Consider the following 16,266-nt stretch of genomic DNA (forward strand, 5'->3'; position numbering starts at 1 on the left):
GTCCCGAGGGCACCATTGCACTCTCACCAACGTGCCCGATAGCAACAAGGGGTGGAAGAATCGAATACTCTCGGTCGAGTACAAGTAGAGGTTACCGGTCCCCCGAGTGTGGTCTACGCATTTTACCGCGCATAGCTTCCCCAAGCGGACCCGAGCTCTCACCGACGCGGCCGCGAAGATCTCCTCTGAGGTGTACGACTACCTAATTTTTCGCACCCCGGAGAGTTACAAGAACGCCAACCTCGAACCCCCCGACTATGGCCGTGACGAGAAGTATGAGCCAGTGCCGATCGCCATTCCAGTCGCCGAAGGCTCTTTGGCCGGGGCGAGTCAAGGTCGTCGAAACTGCTTTCGCCAGACTCAAACTCCTCCAGATTGGTCTTTACAGTCCGATCATTCGAACTAACCCGTTGTTACTCGTGCAGGTATGTCGCCCGACCGAACATTCATCGCCCCGGCCGCCGCCCCTCGCCCTAAGACGAAGGTAGCCCTTGGCGCGAAGAGAGCCGCCCCCAAGACAACCGCCGATCCCCCGATCATCGATGTTCCCGATCCCACCCCCACTGACGCTTCGTCAGGTGGAGGCGCAGCCCCCGACCTTCCAGTTGCCCTCGGCCCGAGCCGGCGAGGGAAAGAAAAGCGCCAAGAGGCGGAGATCGAGGAGGTCCTCGCTCTGAAGCGTACTAAGCGCCCTGCCAACACCCGATCTTCTGATCTCCATGAAGGCCTTCGAGAGAGGGACGCACTAGCCTCCACCCTCGTCGACCAGATAAGGGACAAGATCCCCGGCATGGAAACCATCATGGGGTGGTCGTGCAACCGGCTCGGCGAGCAGATCGCTGAGGATATCCTCCGGGTAAGTTTCCGTTATCAAAATATTATATCATCCTTTGATCGGGTACGAGTGCCTAACCTTCTTTGTCTCCTTCAGCTCACACACACGACGACCGACCTCTTTAGCCGGGCTCGGGCATTGGAAGGCGTCCGAGAGAAAGAGGTCGTGCCACTCCAGAAGCAAGTCTCCGCGGCCGAGCGAAGGATTCAGGAGCTGGAGAAGGAGCTTGCAGCCGCCGAGGACCGAGCCGAGAAGGTTGAGAAGAAGCTCGGCGAAGCCGAGGGCCGAGCCGAGAAGGCGGAGCGGGCCGAGAAGGAGGCCATTGACAAAATGAGGGATGCCAGTAGCCTTGCTCGGTTTATCTGCACCGACGAGGCCATCGCCAAGGAGTTCCTCACCGCCTTCATCAACACGGAGGTTGGCGATAAGCTCACTTGGGTGTATGGGCAATGGGCCTTTTCCTCGGGCTGCCGAACCATACAGGAGCAAGTTCACACGGCCTTGACCGAGGGCCTTGAGGAGACAGATCTCCCGGCCGTGCTGGCCCTGCTCCCTGGCGAGGTGGCCGACCCCGGCCCTAGGCCTTATTCTAAGTCAAGCCCCTAGGAATGAACGGCCAAAAGGAGGGTTTTGTAACATTTCGAACACGCGGAGCTCAGCCCACTATGTGCCGAGAACCTCAAATGGTTTTAACTAAAACTTTTGGTTCTAGCTTAGTGCATTGCTTATTTTCCTTAGATTTACAAGATCGGGCACCTTGCTCCCATCGGCCTCGAAGGCCATAAGGTCGGCAGACCTACGTAATCGGGGCACCTTGCTCCCATCAGCCTCGAGGGCCANTTACAAGATCGGGCACCTTGCTCCCATCGGCCTCGAAGGCCATAAGGTCGGCAGACCTACGTAATCGGGGCACCTTGCTCCCATCAGCCTCGAGGGCCACAAGGTCGGTAGACCTACGTGATCGGGCACCTTGCTCCCGAGATGGGCACCTTGCTCCCATCGGCCTCGAGGGCCACAAGGTCGATGGGCACCTTGCTCCCATCGGCCTCGAGGGCCACAAGGTCGGTAGACCTACGTGATCGGGCACCTTGCTCCCCCACAAGGTCGGTAGACCTACGTGATCGGGCACCTTGCTCCCAAGATGGGCACCTTGCTCCCATCGGCCTCGAAAGCCATAAGGTCAGCAGACCTACGTAATCGGGCACCTTGCTCCCATCGGCCTCGAGGGCCACAAGGTCGGCTGACCAGCATAATCGGGCACCTTACTCCCGATTCAGAGCAACAATGTCCAAACAAACTGAGCCGGAGCTCTTCATTCAACCAATGTAAACTCGTTACACTAAGGGGGGCTCCTTTTGGCCCGATTACATTATCCAACCTCCTAACTAGTGGTGGAACAAGACAAGATGCTCTGAGTTCCAAATCTGATCCACTAGCTTCCCCGTGGTTATTTCCAGCTTGTAAGTGCCAGGTCGGATCACCGCGGAGATGACATATGGTCCTTCCCAAGTCTGTGCGAACTTTCCGCCCTCATTTGGTCGGCTAGCCTTTCGCTCTCGAAGGACATAATCTCCCACTTGGAAATATCTCGGCCGAACTCGAAGGTCTCGGGTCTGCTTTATTTTGTTCTGATATTCAACGATTCTCCGGGCCGCGACCTCCCTTCTTTCCTCCACGGCGTCAAGCTCGTCAATCATCATTCGCTCGTTGCTATCCTCGTCATACCCCCGCTCTCGGGACGTCGGGATCCAAGCTTCGATCGGCAGCCGAGCTTCAGCACCATAGACTAGTGCAAAGGGGGTTTCCTTGGTGGCCTCCCGAGGAGTCGTCTGATACGCCCACAATACATAAGGCAATTCATCCGCCCAGCTTCGACCAGCATCAAACAGCTTCTTCTTCAGCCCATCTAAGATCGTTCGGTTCGCGTTCTCGACCTGTCCATTGCCTTGGGGATACGCCACAGACGATCGAATGGACTTCGTGCCTTCCATTATCCGTGAGCAGGTGCACGGGGACTCCGAAGCGGGCGATGACGTTCCTCCATACAAAACGTGCGCACTGCTGAGCCGTTATGGTCGCCAAGGGTTCCGCCTCAATCCACTTTGAAAAGTAATCGATGGCGACGATCACGAACTTCTTCCGAGCTGCCAGGATCGGGAACGGACCTATGATGTCCACCCCCCAGCGTGCGAATGAGATAGCCGTGCTGATTGGTTGGTAAAAGGTCGTCGGTCGACCGGGAGTCTTTGCAAATTTCTGACAAGGCTCGCACGCTCTGACAAGGCTTTCACAATCAAATTGGATGGACGACCAATAATATCCCATAACCATGATCCGGCGTGCGAGTGATCGGCCCCCTTGGTGTGCCGAGCATAGGCCTGAGTGCAGCTCCTTCATGACGACATCCGCCTCGAATGCGTTCAAGCACCTCATCAAAGGGCCCCCGTAGGATCGTCGGTATAACCGGTCGTCCACGACCTGAAACCTGGGGGCTCGGAGCTTCACTTTCCGCGCTCGATCTGCTTCGTCGGGCATTTTCCCATCTTGGAGGTATTCCTTGAGGTCGGTTATCCATAGGTCCTGTTCCGCTTCGACCGGCTCCACCTCAAGGGCGTCGATGCAAGGCGCAGTCGCTTCCTCGATGTGGGCTATCTTCGATATATGCTCGGGGGCCTCATGTACCAACCGGGATAACATGTCGGCATCAGCGTTGTCTGACCTGGGGATGTGAGTGAGCTCATGAGCCTCAAACTGTCGCAGGATGGCCAACGCCCGATCTTTGTAGATCATCAGCTTATCCCCGTTGGTGACGAACTCGTCGTTAACCTGTCCAACGACTAGCGCGGAATCCGTTTTCGCTCGGACGGCCTTCGCCCCCAGTTGTCTCGCTCGTTGTAGTCCGGCGATTAGGGCCTCATACTCGGCCTCATTGTTGGTCGGCGAGAAGTGGAGCAAGATAGCGTAATAAGCCTTAAAGCCCTCGGGGGTCGTGATGACTATCCCCGCCCCCGCTCCCTTCTTCCCGCTGGACCCGTCGGTACTAACTTCCCACCATTCAGGGGCAGGGGGATTATTCTGGTCGGCTTCAGTGTCTCGCGCGGTGCACTCCACCATGAAGTCAGCTAGAGCTTGGGCCTTGATGGATGGTCGGGGCTTATACTCTAATGCAAACTGCGTCAGCATCATGGCCCACTTGACCAGGCGTCCCGAAGAGGTTGAGGTCCTGAGGATGGCCCCAATCGGCTGATCTGTTAACACTCAAATATTCCGACCTTGAAAATAAGGCGTCAGTCGTTTCGCCGCCGTGACTAGCGCGAACACCACCTTCTCCAGCCGAGTGTATCGGAATTCCGGTCCCTGCAAAGCGTGGCTGACGTAGTACACCGGTCGTTGTACTCCTTCATTATCAACCCGGCACAAGACCGCACTGACGGCCCGATCGGAAACAGCAAGATATACCTCAAGATCCTCTCCTGGCTCGGGCTTTGACAAGACAATCGGGGACGCCAAATAGGCTTTGAGGTCTTCGAAAGCTGCCCGGCTGTCATCGTCCCAAGTGAAGCCATTGGACTTTTTCAAGATTTTGAAGAAGGGATGAGCTCGATCGGCTAGCTTAGAGAGGAATCGGCTGAGCGCAGCCAATCGGCCGGTGAGTTGCTGCACTTCTCTAATGCTGGTCTGGGGCCGCATATCCAGGATGGCTTGAATTTTGGTCGGGTTCGGCTCTATTCCGCGTCTGGTCATCATGTAGCCCAAAAACTTCCCAGTCTGTACGGCAAAAGTGCACTTCTTTGGGTTCAACCTTAATCGATGTTCGCGCATGACTTGGAAACAAGCTCGGAGATGACCTGGATGGTCGGCCCGAGTAGTGCTCTTGACGAGCATATCGTCGATGTAAGCCTCCATAGATCGTCCGAGTAGTCCCCCGAACACCGAATTAATCATTCGCTGATACGTAGCCCCGGCATTTCTCAATCCGAACGGCATCACTCGGTAACAGTATAGCCCGTCCGGTGTTACGAAGGCAGTCTTCTCCTCATCGGCCTCGGCCATCATGATCTGGTAGTACCCTTTGAAGGCATCCATGAAGCTCATGAGTTCCGCCCCCGCCGTCTCGTCAACCATCTGGTGAATGCTCGGGAGCGGATACGGGTCAAGGGGGCATGCGCGGTTGAGGTCGGTGTAATCAATACACATCCACCAAGCCGGTGGCTTGGGGACCAGGACTACATTCGTGACCCATTCCGGGTACGTAACCTCTCGGACGTGTCCTGCCGAGAGCAGGGCCTTGACTTCCCCCTTAACAAACTCACGTCGATCGACGGATAAGTGCCTTTGCTTTTGTTTGACAGGCTTGGAGGTCGGGCTGACGGATAGCCGATGGCATATGACACTTCAGTCAATTCCGGGCATGTCCTCCGGGCCCCAGGCAAAGATATCGGCGAACTCTCGCAGCACCATAAGAATCGATCGCCTTAGGTCCGGGTCCAGGGATGTTTCGATTCTGATGCATCGTCCCGGTCGCTCCAACTCCAGAGGCACTTCTTCCACGGGCTCGGAGGGCCCAGGCTGCTCCTTCCTTTCCTCATCCTTCCGTCGAGCAATGGTGTTCACACGGGACGTGCTCGCAGCTTGCTTTTCTACTGCCCGAACGTAGCACAATCTGGCCGACCGTGGATCTCCTCGGACTGTTCCGACGCCTTCCGGGGTCGGGAACTTCATGCAGAGATGGGGCATGGAGATGATTGCCCTCATCTGAGCTATCCCCGGGCGTCCTAAGATCACATTGTGTACGCATGCCAAATTGACGACGATAAACTCCATCTCTACTTTCAGAATTTTCGAGTAGACTCCGAATTCCACCGGGAGAACGACCATTCCCTCTGGGTGGACCATATCGCCCGTGAATCTCGACAGCGGTGTTCGAACCGGCGTTAGTGCTGATCTCTCGATTCTCAGCTTTTGGAAGGCCTCTAAGTACAGCACATTAACGCTGCTACCAGTGTCCACCATCACCCGTCGGACCTCGGCTCCACAGATGTCGACCGTGATGACTAGGGCTTCGGCAGATTGATCTGCGCCCTGGGGAAGGTCTCGGTCAGTGAAAGTTATCGGCTCATCTTTCATTCTCTTCCCAGGTTGACTGGTACTGATCGAACATACGGGCAAGTCCCTCGACCACTCGTCGGCGCTCCGAGTTGTCGCCCCCCTCCGGCCCGCCGAAGATAACATGAATGATTTGTTTCGACCCGGCGGCAGGAGGGTCATGGTCGGGTTCTGGTCCCTTGTCCTTCTTCTCTTTGTCAGATTTCTTGAAGTACTTCTTCCACCCCCGGCGTCGGTTCTTCTTCTTCTCGGCCGCAAACTGCGCTAATTCTCCCGAGAGCAAGAGGTCTTCGATAAGCCCTTTGAGGACATGGCATTCATCAGTCTCGTGTCCTCGGTTCCTATGATAGGCGCAGTATTTGTCCTTGTCGGGGCCATCTCTCGCTGGGGCCGGAAGTTGGATCATATTGCAGGACTGGGCGTACTCCAGGATCTCGCCGATTGGCCTTGATAAGGGAGTGTAGATCGGATTCCCATCCTGATCCTTCCTCCGGGGATCGGGTTGTCGTCGCATATCTCTCCGACCTTGTCCTCCGGTCTCCAACAGGCGCTTGGCAGCGTTGGCTTCTTCGGCCACCGCGTGATCGGCCATCCTCTTCAAGGCTTCTTGATAAGTGTTCGGCTGGTGAAGAACAAGGTCCTGATACAAAGGCCCCGCCCGTAGCGCAGAGAGCAGTAGGTTGACCGCGGTGCGATCGTCTACCGGCTCTATCTCCGCCACAGCGGCCTTCCACCTTTCGCTAAAGAGGGTCAGGGACTCGCCTTCTCGTTGCTTGGCCTTCTCCAGGGAGGTGAAGTGTTTCTTGGCAGCTCGAGAGATTGCAAAACGGTGGATGAATTTCCTCGCCAGCTCGACGAAGTCAGCAATGGATCCTGGTTCGAGGGAGGCAAACCACTCGGCCGCCCGACCAGTCAAAGTCGAATAGAACGCTCGACACATCACCGCATCAGACACCCCCATCATCAACATGTTCCCGTGGTAAGAGTTAATGTGTTCCTTCGGATCAGTTCGCCCAGAGTAGTCTTTACTTCCCGGCACACGAAGGTCCATCGGGTACGGCTGGTCCATGATGTCTTGAGTGAACGGGGCCCGGAATAAATTGCTTTCCATTCCTCCGGGGCCGACCTCAGCCTGTTCCTTCTTCCATTTGTTGAATTCTGCTCGCACTTGGTCCAGAACTCCCCGAGCCAGGCCCCAGCTCGTCCCATCATGGCGATCCTTCTTCAGCTTCGTGTATGAAGAGCTCGTTTCGCTGGAATGACTGGCTGTTGAGGTGCTCATCGGTTGAGGTTCTCGGGCGGCACGTCCACGCGAACGGATATTGGGATGATCAATCCGATCGAAAGCACTTGTCCGCGCCTGCGATGCCTCCGCCTGTGGCACCCCCCTAGGCCGGTCCGACGTACTAAGCCGAGATAGTGCCGGCCTCCGAGCCGGTGCCGTGGGCATGGTTTCAGACCCACGGGATCGTCGCTCGAATTGGGAACGGTGCAGTGCAGGTGGGACAGCAGGGGTCGTCTCGGCAATCGTCGTGTCCGGCCTAACGGGCATGGCGGGATACATTGGCTGCATAGGCGGATAACCATATGGATGCGGGTAAAACCTCGGAGAAGTTGGCCACCATTGCATGGTTGGGTCCATTGAATACTGGTACGACATCGGTCCCCTGGGCATAGGGTAATGGTAGGGTACCGAGCCCTCAGGGATCGGGAAAGGGACCTCTTGGTGGATAACGTTTACTGGTTCCGGTGGCGGCACTCCAGCCATGTTGTTGCGATCCAGTCGGGAGCTCAGGTGAGAGCGAAGATCGTAATTGTCGTCGGCTTCTTGGTTATCATAAAAATCCATGTTCGGATACATGGTAGGACCGCAAATGACCGCTTTTAAGTCGCGTCTCCCCACAGACGGCGCCAAAATGATGTGGTAAAATACGTGCACCAAGTAAAACTGGAAAATAAGATCTTTATTAACTCAAGGATCCAAACCCGGTTACAAGTCAATAAATGCTCAAAGGGCTCGGCAGGTCGGCAGTGGGCTTTCCTACTTTCCGAGCTCTCTTTAAGTCTTCGTCTAGAAACAGTCAAAAAGCTCCTCTCTCTCCCCATAAATGTGCTATTTATAAGGGAGGAAAAGGTACGGTTGCCGGACCTCCGGTATGGCGGGAACGTGGCGAGCATGCGCCCTCTTCACTCTACGCCCAANATTGCAAAACGGTGGATGAATTTCCTCGCCAGCTCGACGAAGTCAGCAATGGATCCTGGTTCGAGGGAGGCAAACCACTCGGCCGCCCGACCAGTCAAAGTCGAATAGAACGCTCGACACATCACCGCATCAGACACCCCCATCATCAACATGTTCCCGTGGTAAGAGTTAATGTGTTCCTTCGGATCAGTTCGCCCAGAGTAGTCTTTACTTCCCGGCACACGAAGGTCCATCGGGTACGGCTGGTCCATGATGTCTTGAGTGAACGGGGCCCGGAATAAATTGCTTTCCATTCCTCCGGGGCCGACCTCAGCCTGTTCCTTCTTCCATTTGTTGAATTCTGCTCGCACTTGGTCCAGAACTCCCCGAGCCAGGCCCCAGCTCGTCCCATCATGGCGATCCTTCTTCAGCTTCGTGTATGAAGAGCTCGTTTCGCTGGAATGACTGGCTGTTGAGGTGCTCATCGGTTGAGGTTCTCGGGCGGCACGTCCACGCGAACGGATATTGGGATGATCAATCCGATCGAAAGCACTTGTCCGCGCCTGCGATGCCTCCGCCTGTGGCACCCCCCTAGGCCGGTCCGACGTACTAAGCCGAGATAGTGCCGGCCTCCGAGCCGGTGCCGTGGGCATGGTTTCAGACCCACGGGATCGTCGCTCGAATTGGGAACGGTGCAGTGCAGGTGGGACAGCAGGGGTCGTCTCGGCAATCGTCGTGTCCGGCCTAACGGGCATGGCGGGATACATTGGCTGCATAGGCGGATAACCATATGGATGCGGGTAAAACCTCGGAGAAGTTGGCCACCATTGCATGGTTGGGTCCATTGAATACTGGTACGACATCGGTCCCCTGGGCATAGGGTAATGGTAGGGTACCGAGCCCTCAGGGATCGGGAAAGGGACCTCTTGGTGGATAACGTTTACTGGTTCCGGTGGCGGCACTCCAGCCATGTTGTTGCGATCCAGTCGGGAGCTCAGGTGAGAGCGAAGATCGTAATTGTCGTCGGCTTCTTGGTTATCATAAAAATCCATGTTCGGATACATGGTAGGACCGCAAATGACCGCTTTTAAGTCGCGTCTCCCCACAGACGGCGCCAAAATGATGTGGTAAAATACGTGCACCAAGTAAAACTGGAAAATAAGATCTTTATTAACTCAAGGATCCAAACCCGGTTACAAGTCAATAAATGCTCAAAGGGCTCGGCAGGTCGGCAGTGGGCTTTCCTACTTTCCGAGCTCTCTTTAAGTCTTCGTCTAGAAACAGTCAAAAAGCTCCTCTCTCTCCCCATAAATGTGCTATTTATAAGGGAGGAAAAGGTACGGTTGCCGGACCTCCGGCATGGCGGGAACGTGGTGTGCATGCGCCCTCTTCACTCTACGCCCAAGCGGGAAGGAGTACGTGGCAGTCCTTGGCACGCCGAGTCGTGAGCCCGCCGGGGGCACTGTTCAACCCGTGACGGCCGAGCCCACATCAGAATCCCGACCAGCCGACTCCCCGACCGAAAGCAAAAGACCGGGTCTGGAGTGCATCCGACCGGTCCTGGAGTATATTCACTATCACAATTATTAGTTTTATTTGAGATATAAAAATAATATAGTAATTAGTAGAAGCAGTAGACACAACGTTGACAAAGATGTGCATTTTATGCATGATCTTTGACTTTATTAAATCTAATACTTAAGGCATAATTTATTTTTTAAAAATATCAGGACAAATAGCTTTATTCCAATTTCCAAGAAAGGTTGTGCCCATAAAATCAAAATATTCTTATTTTATTTTATTTTAAATTTTATACTCCTTTTATTTTATTTTTTAGTGTTTAAAAAAAAAAACTTATACTAATTTTCTTTGATCTACTAGAAAGCCTATAACACGATATCCGCCTTGTGATGATAATTAACAAATAATCACAAGAAAAGAAATTGGATTAAATTTAGAAGGCTATTAACTAGACTTGTGGTTACCAAATCAATTGTCTGACCAATTCAATCATTTTCACTATGAATCAAATTTGTAATCTTGTAATTACCAAGTAAACCGTCTAACCAACCTAGTTTGAATTTACTCAATTTTATACTATTTCTCAACCATTGACATCACTTGAAACCACTTTGAAATATCGGTGGTGGTGACCACTCACAAGAACTACACTTTTTGAAGTTCTAATCCAATCTCTAATATTCTTTCTGCTTTCTCTCCCACACTTTTCCTGTTAACTTTGCTTCTCATCCACGTTCCTTAGCCATAGCATATCCAGCTATTATATAATTTCATGTCATCCTTAAATATGGCCAAACCAACATTTTCAAACAAGGGCCCCAATACAAAATATTAACAAAAGTGATCAAAATGTTACTTTCAAAATAAAATATTTTCACTAACTTACGGCCGTTTGGTTGGGTGTAATAAGGGTGGAATTGAATTTGAATTCAATGAAACATACAATTTAGTGTTTGGTTGGAGGGAATTGCAATTCGGCCGAATTGCAATTCCCTCCCTTTGTTGATTTACAATTCATGCCTCCCCCCTAAGAATTACAATTCGGTGGTCAATGAGAGAAAATAATGTGTTGTGATGACTATTTTGCCCCTTAAATAAAACAATTGTCTGGCTGCTTTTCACCTGTCATTCTCATCTCTATCTCTGGTTCTGTATATATATATATATATATATTTTTTAATACTACTAACTCTATTACAATGTCACTGGACTACAAGGTTCTGTATATATATGAAGTGTATGTATGATGTATGAACTATGAAGTGTTGAATCTGCTTCTTCCATGGGGTAATTTCCATTATAAGCAAAATTATATATGGCAGTTTAGCATTATCCCATTTTACCTTTCAAAAAAAAAAGCAGTAACCCATTTTAAGATATGTAGTTTGCTTATTGTGTGTAAAATTATATTATTATTATTATTATTAAATAAGGGCATTTTAGTCATTCTGTCACTTATTACCTTTAAATTCCCTGTACTCCTATCCCTGCATATCAAACAATGTAATTTCAATTCCTACTTTATTCATTGAATTGCAATTCCACTGAATTACAATTGTTTTCCCTCCTAATTCCCTCCTCCCAACCAAACGCCCTGTTAATGGGTTCAAACACAATTGGAAAACAAAAGGGACGAAGTTGCAAAAAGTTGACGAGTTGGCATGACCAGTATACCAACTATAATTACTAAATTAAAAATGAGTTGAATACATGACATTACGCACTAGGAGCTAAGAAAGGTAGAAACATGCAAATTTTTATAAGGAAAACGTGTAAATAAGTCATCGAACTATTTGAGAATTAACAATTAAGTCATCGAACTTGAATAATTTTAAAATAAGTCACTGAATTCAAAAAAATAAAGCAATTAAGCCACTAAACCCTGAAAAAATAACAATTAATATTTTTAACATGTCGTTTGCTTATTCCGGCCAGCGGCGATGACTTTTCCGGCGACCGGCGACGGCGAAATCGTCGCCTGTCATCATCTCCGGCGGCAAGATCGCCTTTTCCGGTGGTAAGATCACCTTTTCCTGCGAGGGTGTCCATTTATGGTCGCCATCGTTGGAGAAGGCGACCAATTTTGGTCGCCTTTCCCAAGTACATGCAGTTGACAGGTTTTATACATGTAGTTATTATATTATGTATCAGCAATTATTAAGTTATTTATTTACATATATGCAGAAATTGTTAATTGTAAGTACAAATTGTGTTTATTAAAAATATAAAATTTTTAATGTGAACCATGTTCCTGGTATAACAAAAAAAAAGAAAAAAACAATTGTGAATATAGTTTTGCAGACGTGCGGAAGTCAGGTTATAAAAAAATTGAAAATAAATAATAAAGATATATAAGTATATATTCGTCACCCATTAACAGCTCTGAGTGGACAGTCTGCTCTCCATTTGTTAGAGAGAGAAAGAAAAAGAACATAAATAGAAACTCTGAACTCTACAGAGACAGAGAGAGAGAGAGAGAGAGAGAGAGAGGTGTAAGAGCGCACAATAGTAGTGGTAGTAAACTGTTCCAGATGCTCAGCGAATGGGGAAATCGGACGATCAGCGTCTGCCACTGCATCTGCAGCAGCTGCAAAATGGGTCGGGAGAGGACGGCGGCTCCACAATTTTCTTCTGCGAGAGATGTTCAATGGGTCTCTGTAGATTCTTCAGTTTCAAGTGTTTCTTCATCTTGTTGCTGAGCATCGCTGTGTTTCTGTCGGCGGTGTTCTGGTTCCTTCCTCGTCACTCTAACCAATCCGGGTTTGAAGCAAATCACTCAATCAAGCTCGGCTGTGAGTTCTCGCCAGCTTTAATACTTCAATTTCTATGTTTTTGTGAACTTGTAGTTTCGTTTTCAGTGGTTGGGGAAACTTTCTGTTCGGTGTTTGAACTTATTTGTTGTGTAATTAGGGTTTTGCGAATAGAAAATCGAAAATGCTCGGGTCTTTTCCCCTTTTGGATAGTCTGCGTGTCTACGGGCACGGGCTATGCCGCGATGTCATAAATTGGGTATGTAAGAAGCATGCTATTTATGTTTAATGTACTGGAATTTGAAATGCTTGATGCCTTGATCAGTCCACCTACAGGTCGGGTCAAGATGAAAATATAATATTATACAATTTAGATGAAAACTTTAATACTTTTAAATAAAATGCCTTGATTAGTCGACTTACTGGTCGGGTCAAAGATGAAAAGGTAATAATTATGCTGGACAATTTAATTTTAATACTTTTAAATCAAAATGTAATACTAAGAGTTGAAAAATTATTTATGAGGAAAATTGTTATAAGGGAAAGTGTAATACTTATGAGAAGCCTGACCCGTCTCATGGATCCTCATAGGAGATTTTGCCTTTTCTTTAAGCTTTTGGGTGTGCTAGGTTTGTGTGTAGTTTTCTATGTTTTTGGTTTTGGCTTTTGATGCTTTGAAATAATTGCCATCTCTCTATGAGTGTAAATTTTGCTGAAATTGGAGTATCAATTGGAGATTTGCTTTCAGCATTGTAGGTGCTCGAAATACTTTGGAAATCAAAATGACCAAATAGTTTTGGTAGATTTAGCTTTATAAGGTTCTGCCTTGTTAGTTGTTACTTACGATTACATATATATTATCAGTGAAATATAACTGTTCCACAACACTTTCTGGCCCTTTTGTTCTTTATAACTGATCGTTGTTGTCTTTGATGGCTTCATTGTTACTTTTTTTCACTCCAGCCTCTGTACAAGCATACTTCGAGCTGGATAAAACAGTTTCAGATCTAATTCCATACATTGCTAGACTAGAATACGATATATTTGGGGAGATAGGAGTCCCTTTTACAAAGGTTTTTGCTATTTTCAACATCTCAAGTATATATTTTCTCTATCTATCTATCTTCTTAGTGTGGAAAGTAATTTGATAATTGGCTGCAGGTTGCAATTCTATCTTTGCATCAGGCAGGCGTATCTAACCAGACTAATGTGACATTTGGTGTCCTTTCAAATCCAATTGATACATCTATAACTCCAGCGTCCTTAAGTTTGCTGAGATCTTCTCTTCTAGATGTGTTTCTTCAACAAGTTAATTTGATTTTGACCAACTCAATTTTCGGACGCCCATCTTCTTTTCAGATTTTAAAGTTTCCAGGTGGAGTGACGTTAAATCCTGACCCTCACTCTCCATTTTGGCAAGAGCAGATTCTCTTCCAGTTTACTCTCAATAATTCAATTGGTGAAATAAAAGAGTATTTTGTTGAGTTCAAAAAGCAGCTGAGGTCAGGTTTACATCTCCAGCCATATGAGGTATACTGTAATTTCTTCACTTCTCAACATATATTCTATATGTGCATGAATACTTAGATCTTGTGAACTTGATGTTTTATTTGTTTGGGATTGCCTGCTCGTATTTTAGATGTGTTGTTTGTAAGATTCAAGTTTACTGATTTAAACAAAATTAACCTTGGTTTGCCAGCCTTTCTATCTCGGAACTTGTTCATGAACTTTCATATACTCCATCTTGAGTTTTAATAGATGCACGAGAGAATTATGTAAACACACTTCTGGGTCTTGTTGGCACAATGGCATGATGAAAATACACATTCTGTCAAAGCATTATTTGTATTAGCAGGTTAACAATAATGAGAATGACACAGATTACGTTGTAGCTCTTTTGGTGCCTTGTATTTTTATGAGGTTTCTTTTGTAGGCATGGCATTGCATGTGAGAACCCCCTTAGCTGATAAACATTGTTTGTTCATAAAGCTATACATCATATATGTGATTGGTTATATCTTTATCACTTTTCTCTTCTTCTGTCAGAATGTATGCGTACAAGTGAACAGCAGAAAGGGCTCCACGGTGGAACCCCCTGTTACGGTTGAAGCTTCAATTGTTTCAGATGTAGGAGATCTGCCTCAGGAAAGATTGAGAGAATTGGCTCGAATTATCACTGGATCCCCTCCTGCAACGAATCTTGGCCTTAATAACTCTGTTTTTGGCAAGGTTAAGGAAGTAAGTCTATCGTCCTTTCTAAATCATTCACTGCAGGCTTCACCACCAGCTCCTTCTCCAGCTCCATCTCCAGCTCCAGTGCAAAATGATCCCGAGGGACCGTCAATATCTCCTTCACCGGCTTTTTCTCCATCTCCATCTCCGGCCCACTTACCCGACTTTGGTCACTTAACGCCTTGCTGTGAGTGTCCTACTTCACAACCATCTGATGCTAACCACTTGTATGGCCAAACTCCTGCAAGACAGCCTGACTATTCTTTGTCACCATTGCCTGATACTAATACACCACATGTGCCATCCACTGGACCATGTGGTTCCATAATTCCACCAAGCTTATCCCCAACTTCTCATGGTCTCAATTCGGCTCCTAATTATATGTCTCCTTTGCCTACTCATCCTCCACATACAAGTCACGTTCAAAAGATTCCCCAAGCTCCGTCTCCTCTAGCTATTTTATCACATGGCTCCAATGGAGACCAGGACAATGGAAACCACAAAGGTTTCATGTATTCACCTCAAGTTCCGCCCTCAATGTCATCTTCTCTATCATGTAAGTTGTCACATTATTGAAAACTTATACTTTTGTATGTTTTATCTATGTCATTTACCAATTACCATACACTGTTTATTGGCATTTAGTTGGAACTAGGTCTATAATTCCTATAAATAGCTATTAACTATAATAGCAAGTTGGGTATAAGTAGTATTAGTGCTTTATGTATACCACCTGATTGTGATCCTCTTGACATATCAAGCATAAATTATTAATTAAGGGCAAATTAGACATTAACAAAAAGTAGGTATTCCCGAAAACTCAATAATAGCCTAATACCAGCCTAATTCCCCTTGCACAAAGGGAATATCTCATTCCCGGGAATAAAGAAACTTACCGAACAATGTAATATGCACATTTCCACGAATGTTATTTCATTCCAAGCCTATTCCGTGAATCAAACATGCTGTTAGTCTTAACATTCCTTACCTATTGGATGTGATGACAAGTTATTTGCCCATTATATGATTCCATGCCTTAAATGATTTATGAATGGTCACATTTTGTTTTCATTAGGATGTAGCAGCTTTGGAAGAAAGGTTGATGCATTATCACAGGCTAGTGATGTGAACTATGAGAAGTAGCAGGTCAAAGCCAAAAGGTGGCAGGCCTTGGTGTTACCCCCTCGACACACGAAGTACAGTAAAATTTTCCCGAAGGGAACATAACTTATAAAACCAATTATTTGAAACTTAACGCCTCGTTGCAGGTTTTCAATGGGATACCAATTGTAAAATGTGCTGGTTCCTTTTGAACGCCTGCAATCCGGAGTGAATTAAAGTGTGTAAAAGACCTCAGAACACAGTTACATAGTAAAAAGTTATTGTGACAACTATGCTTTGTTTAGAATGTTTTATACCTTAACTTAGTAGTCAGATATATTAAAGGGATTTTCTAACTTTCTACCATGAAATGATTTTATGTAATTAACCTCAAAAGTCTGCAACCCTTTGCCTGTGAATTTGTAGTGGTTTTTGTGCACGTCTTGCAACCCCCTTTATCACCATCTAAATGTAATTGTAAACAAGATTAGGGGTGTAATCAAGTTGAGCTCGAATAGTAAAAGCTTGAAGTTCAATTT

The 16,266-nt window shown here is 47.8% G+C and overlaps 1 protein-coding gene across 1 annotated transcript; it reads left to right on the top strand.

The window, feature by feature from the left end:
* The first annotated feature begins 12,038 nt into the window (after positions 1 to 12,038).
* On the top strand, positions 12,039 to 16,031 carry LOC116033013. Its single transcript, XM_031275766.1, has 5 exons — positions 12,039 to 12,436; positions 13,358 to 13,467; positions 13,556 to 13,924; positions 14,441 to 15,182; positions 15,702 to 16,031. Coding segments are annotated over exons 1-5 (1,473 nt in total). The 5' UTR covers positions 12,039 to 12,186; the 3' UTR covers positions 15,704 to 16,031.
* Positions 16,032 to 16,266: the final 235 nt, after the last annotated feature.

The sequence above is a fragment of the Ipomoea triloba genome, chromosome 10 (assembly GCF_003576645.1).
Source record: "Ipomoea triloba cultivar NCNSP0323 chromosome 10, ASM357664v1".
In the NCBI taxonomy this organism is placed as follows: domain Eukaryota; kingdom Viridiplantae; phylum Streptophyta; class Magnoliopsida; order Solanales; family Convolvulaceae; genus Ipomoea; species Ipomoea triloba.

Coding starts and splice junctions, on each gene's coding strand:
- LOC116033013 (XM_031275766.1), top strand. CDS start 12,187: ATGGGGAAATCGGACGATCAGCGTCTGCCACTGCATCTGCAGCAGCTG. Junction 13,468..13,555: donor TAGGAGTCCCTTTTACAAAG/GTTTTTGCTATT, acceptor AATTGGCTGCAG/GTTGCAATTCTATCTTTGCA. Junction 13,925..14,440: donor TACATCTCCAGCCATATGAG/GTATACTGTAAT, acceptor TTCTTCTGTCAG/AATGTATGCGTACAAGTGAA.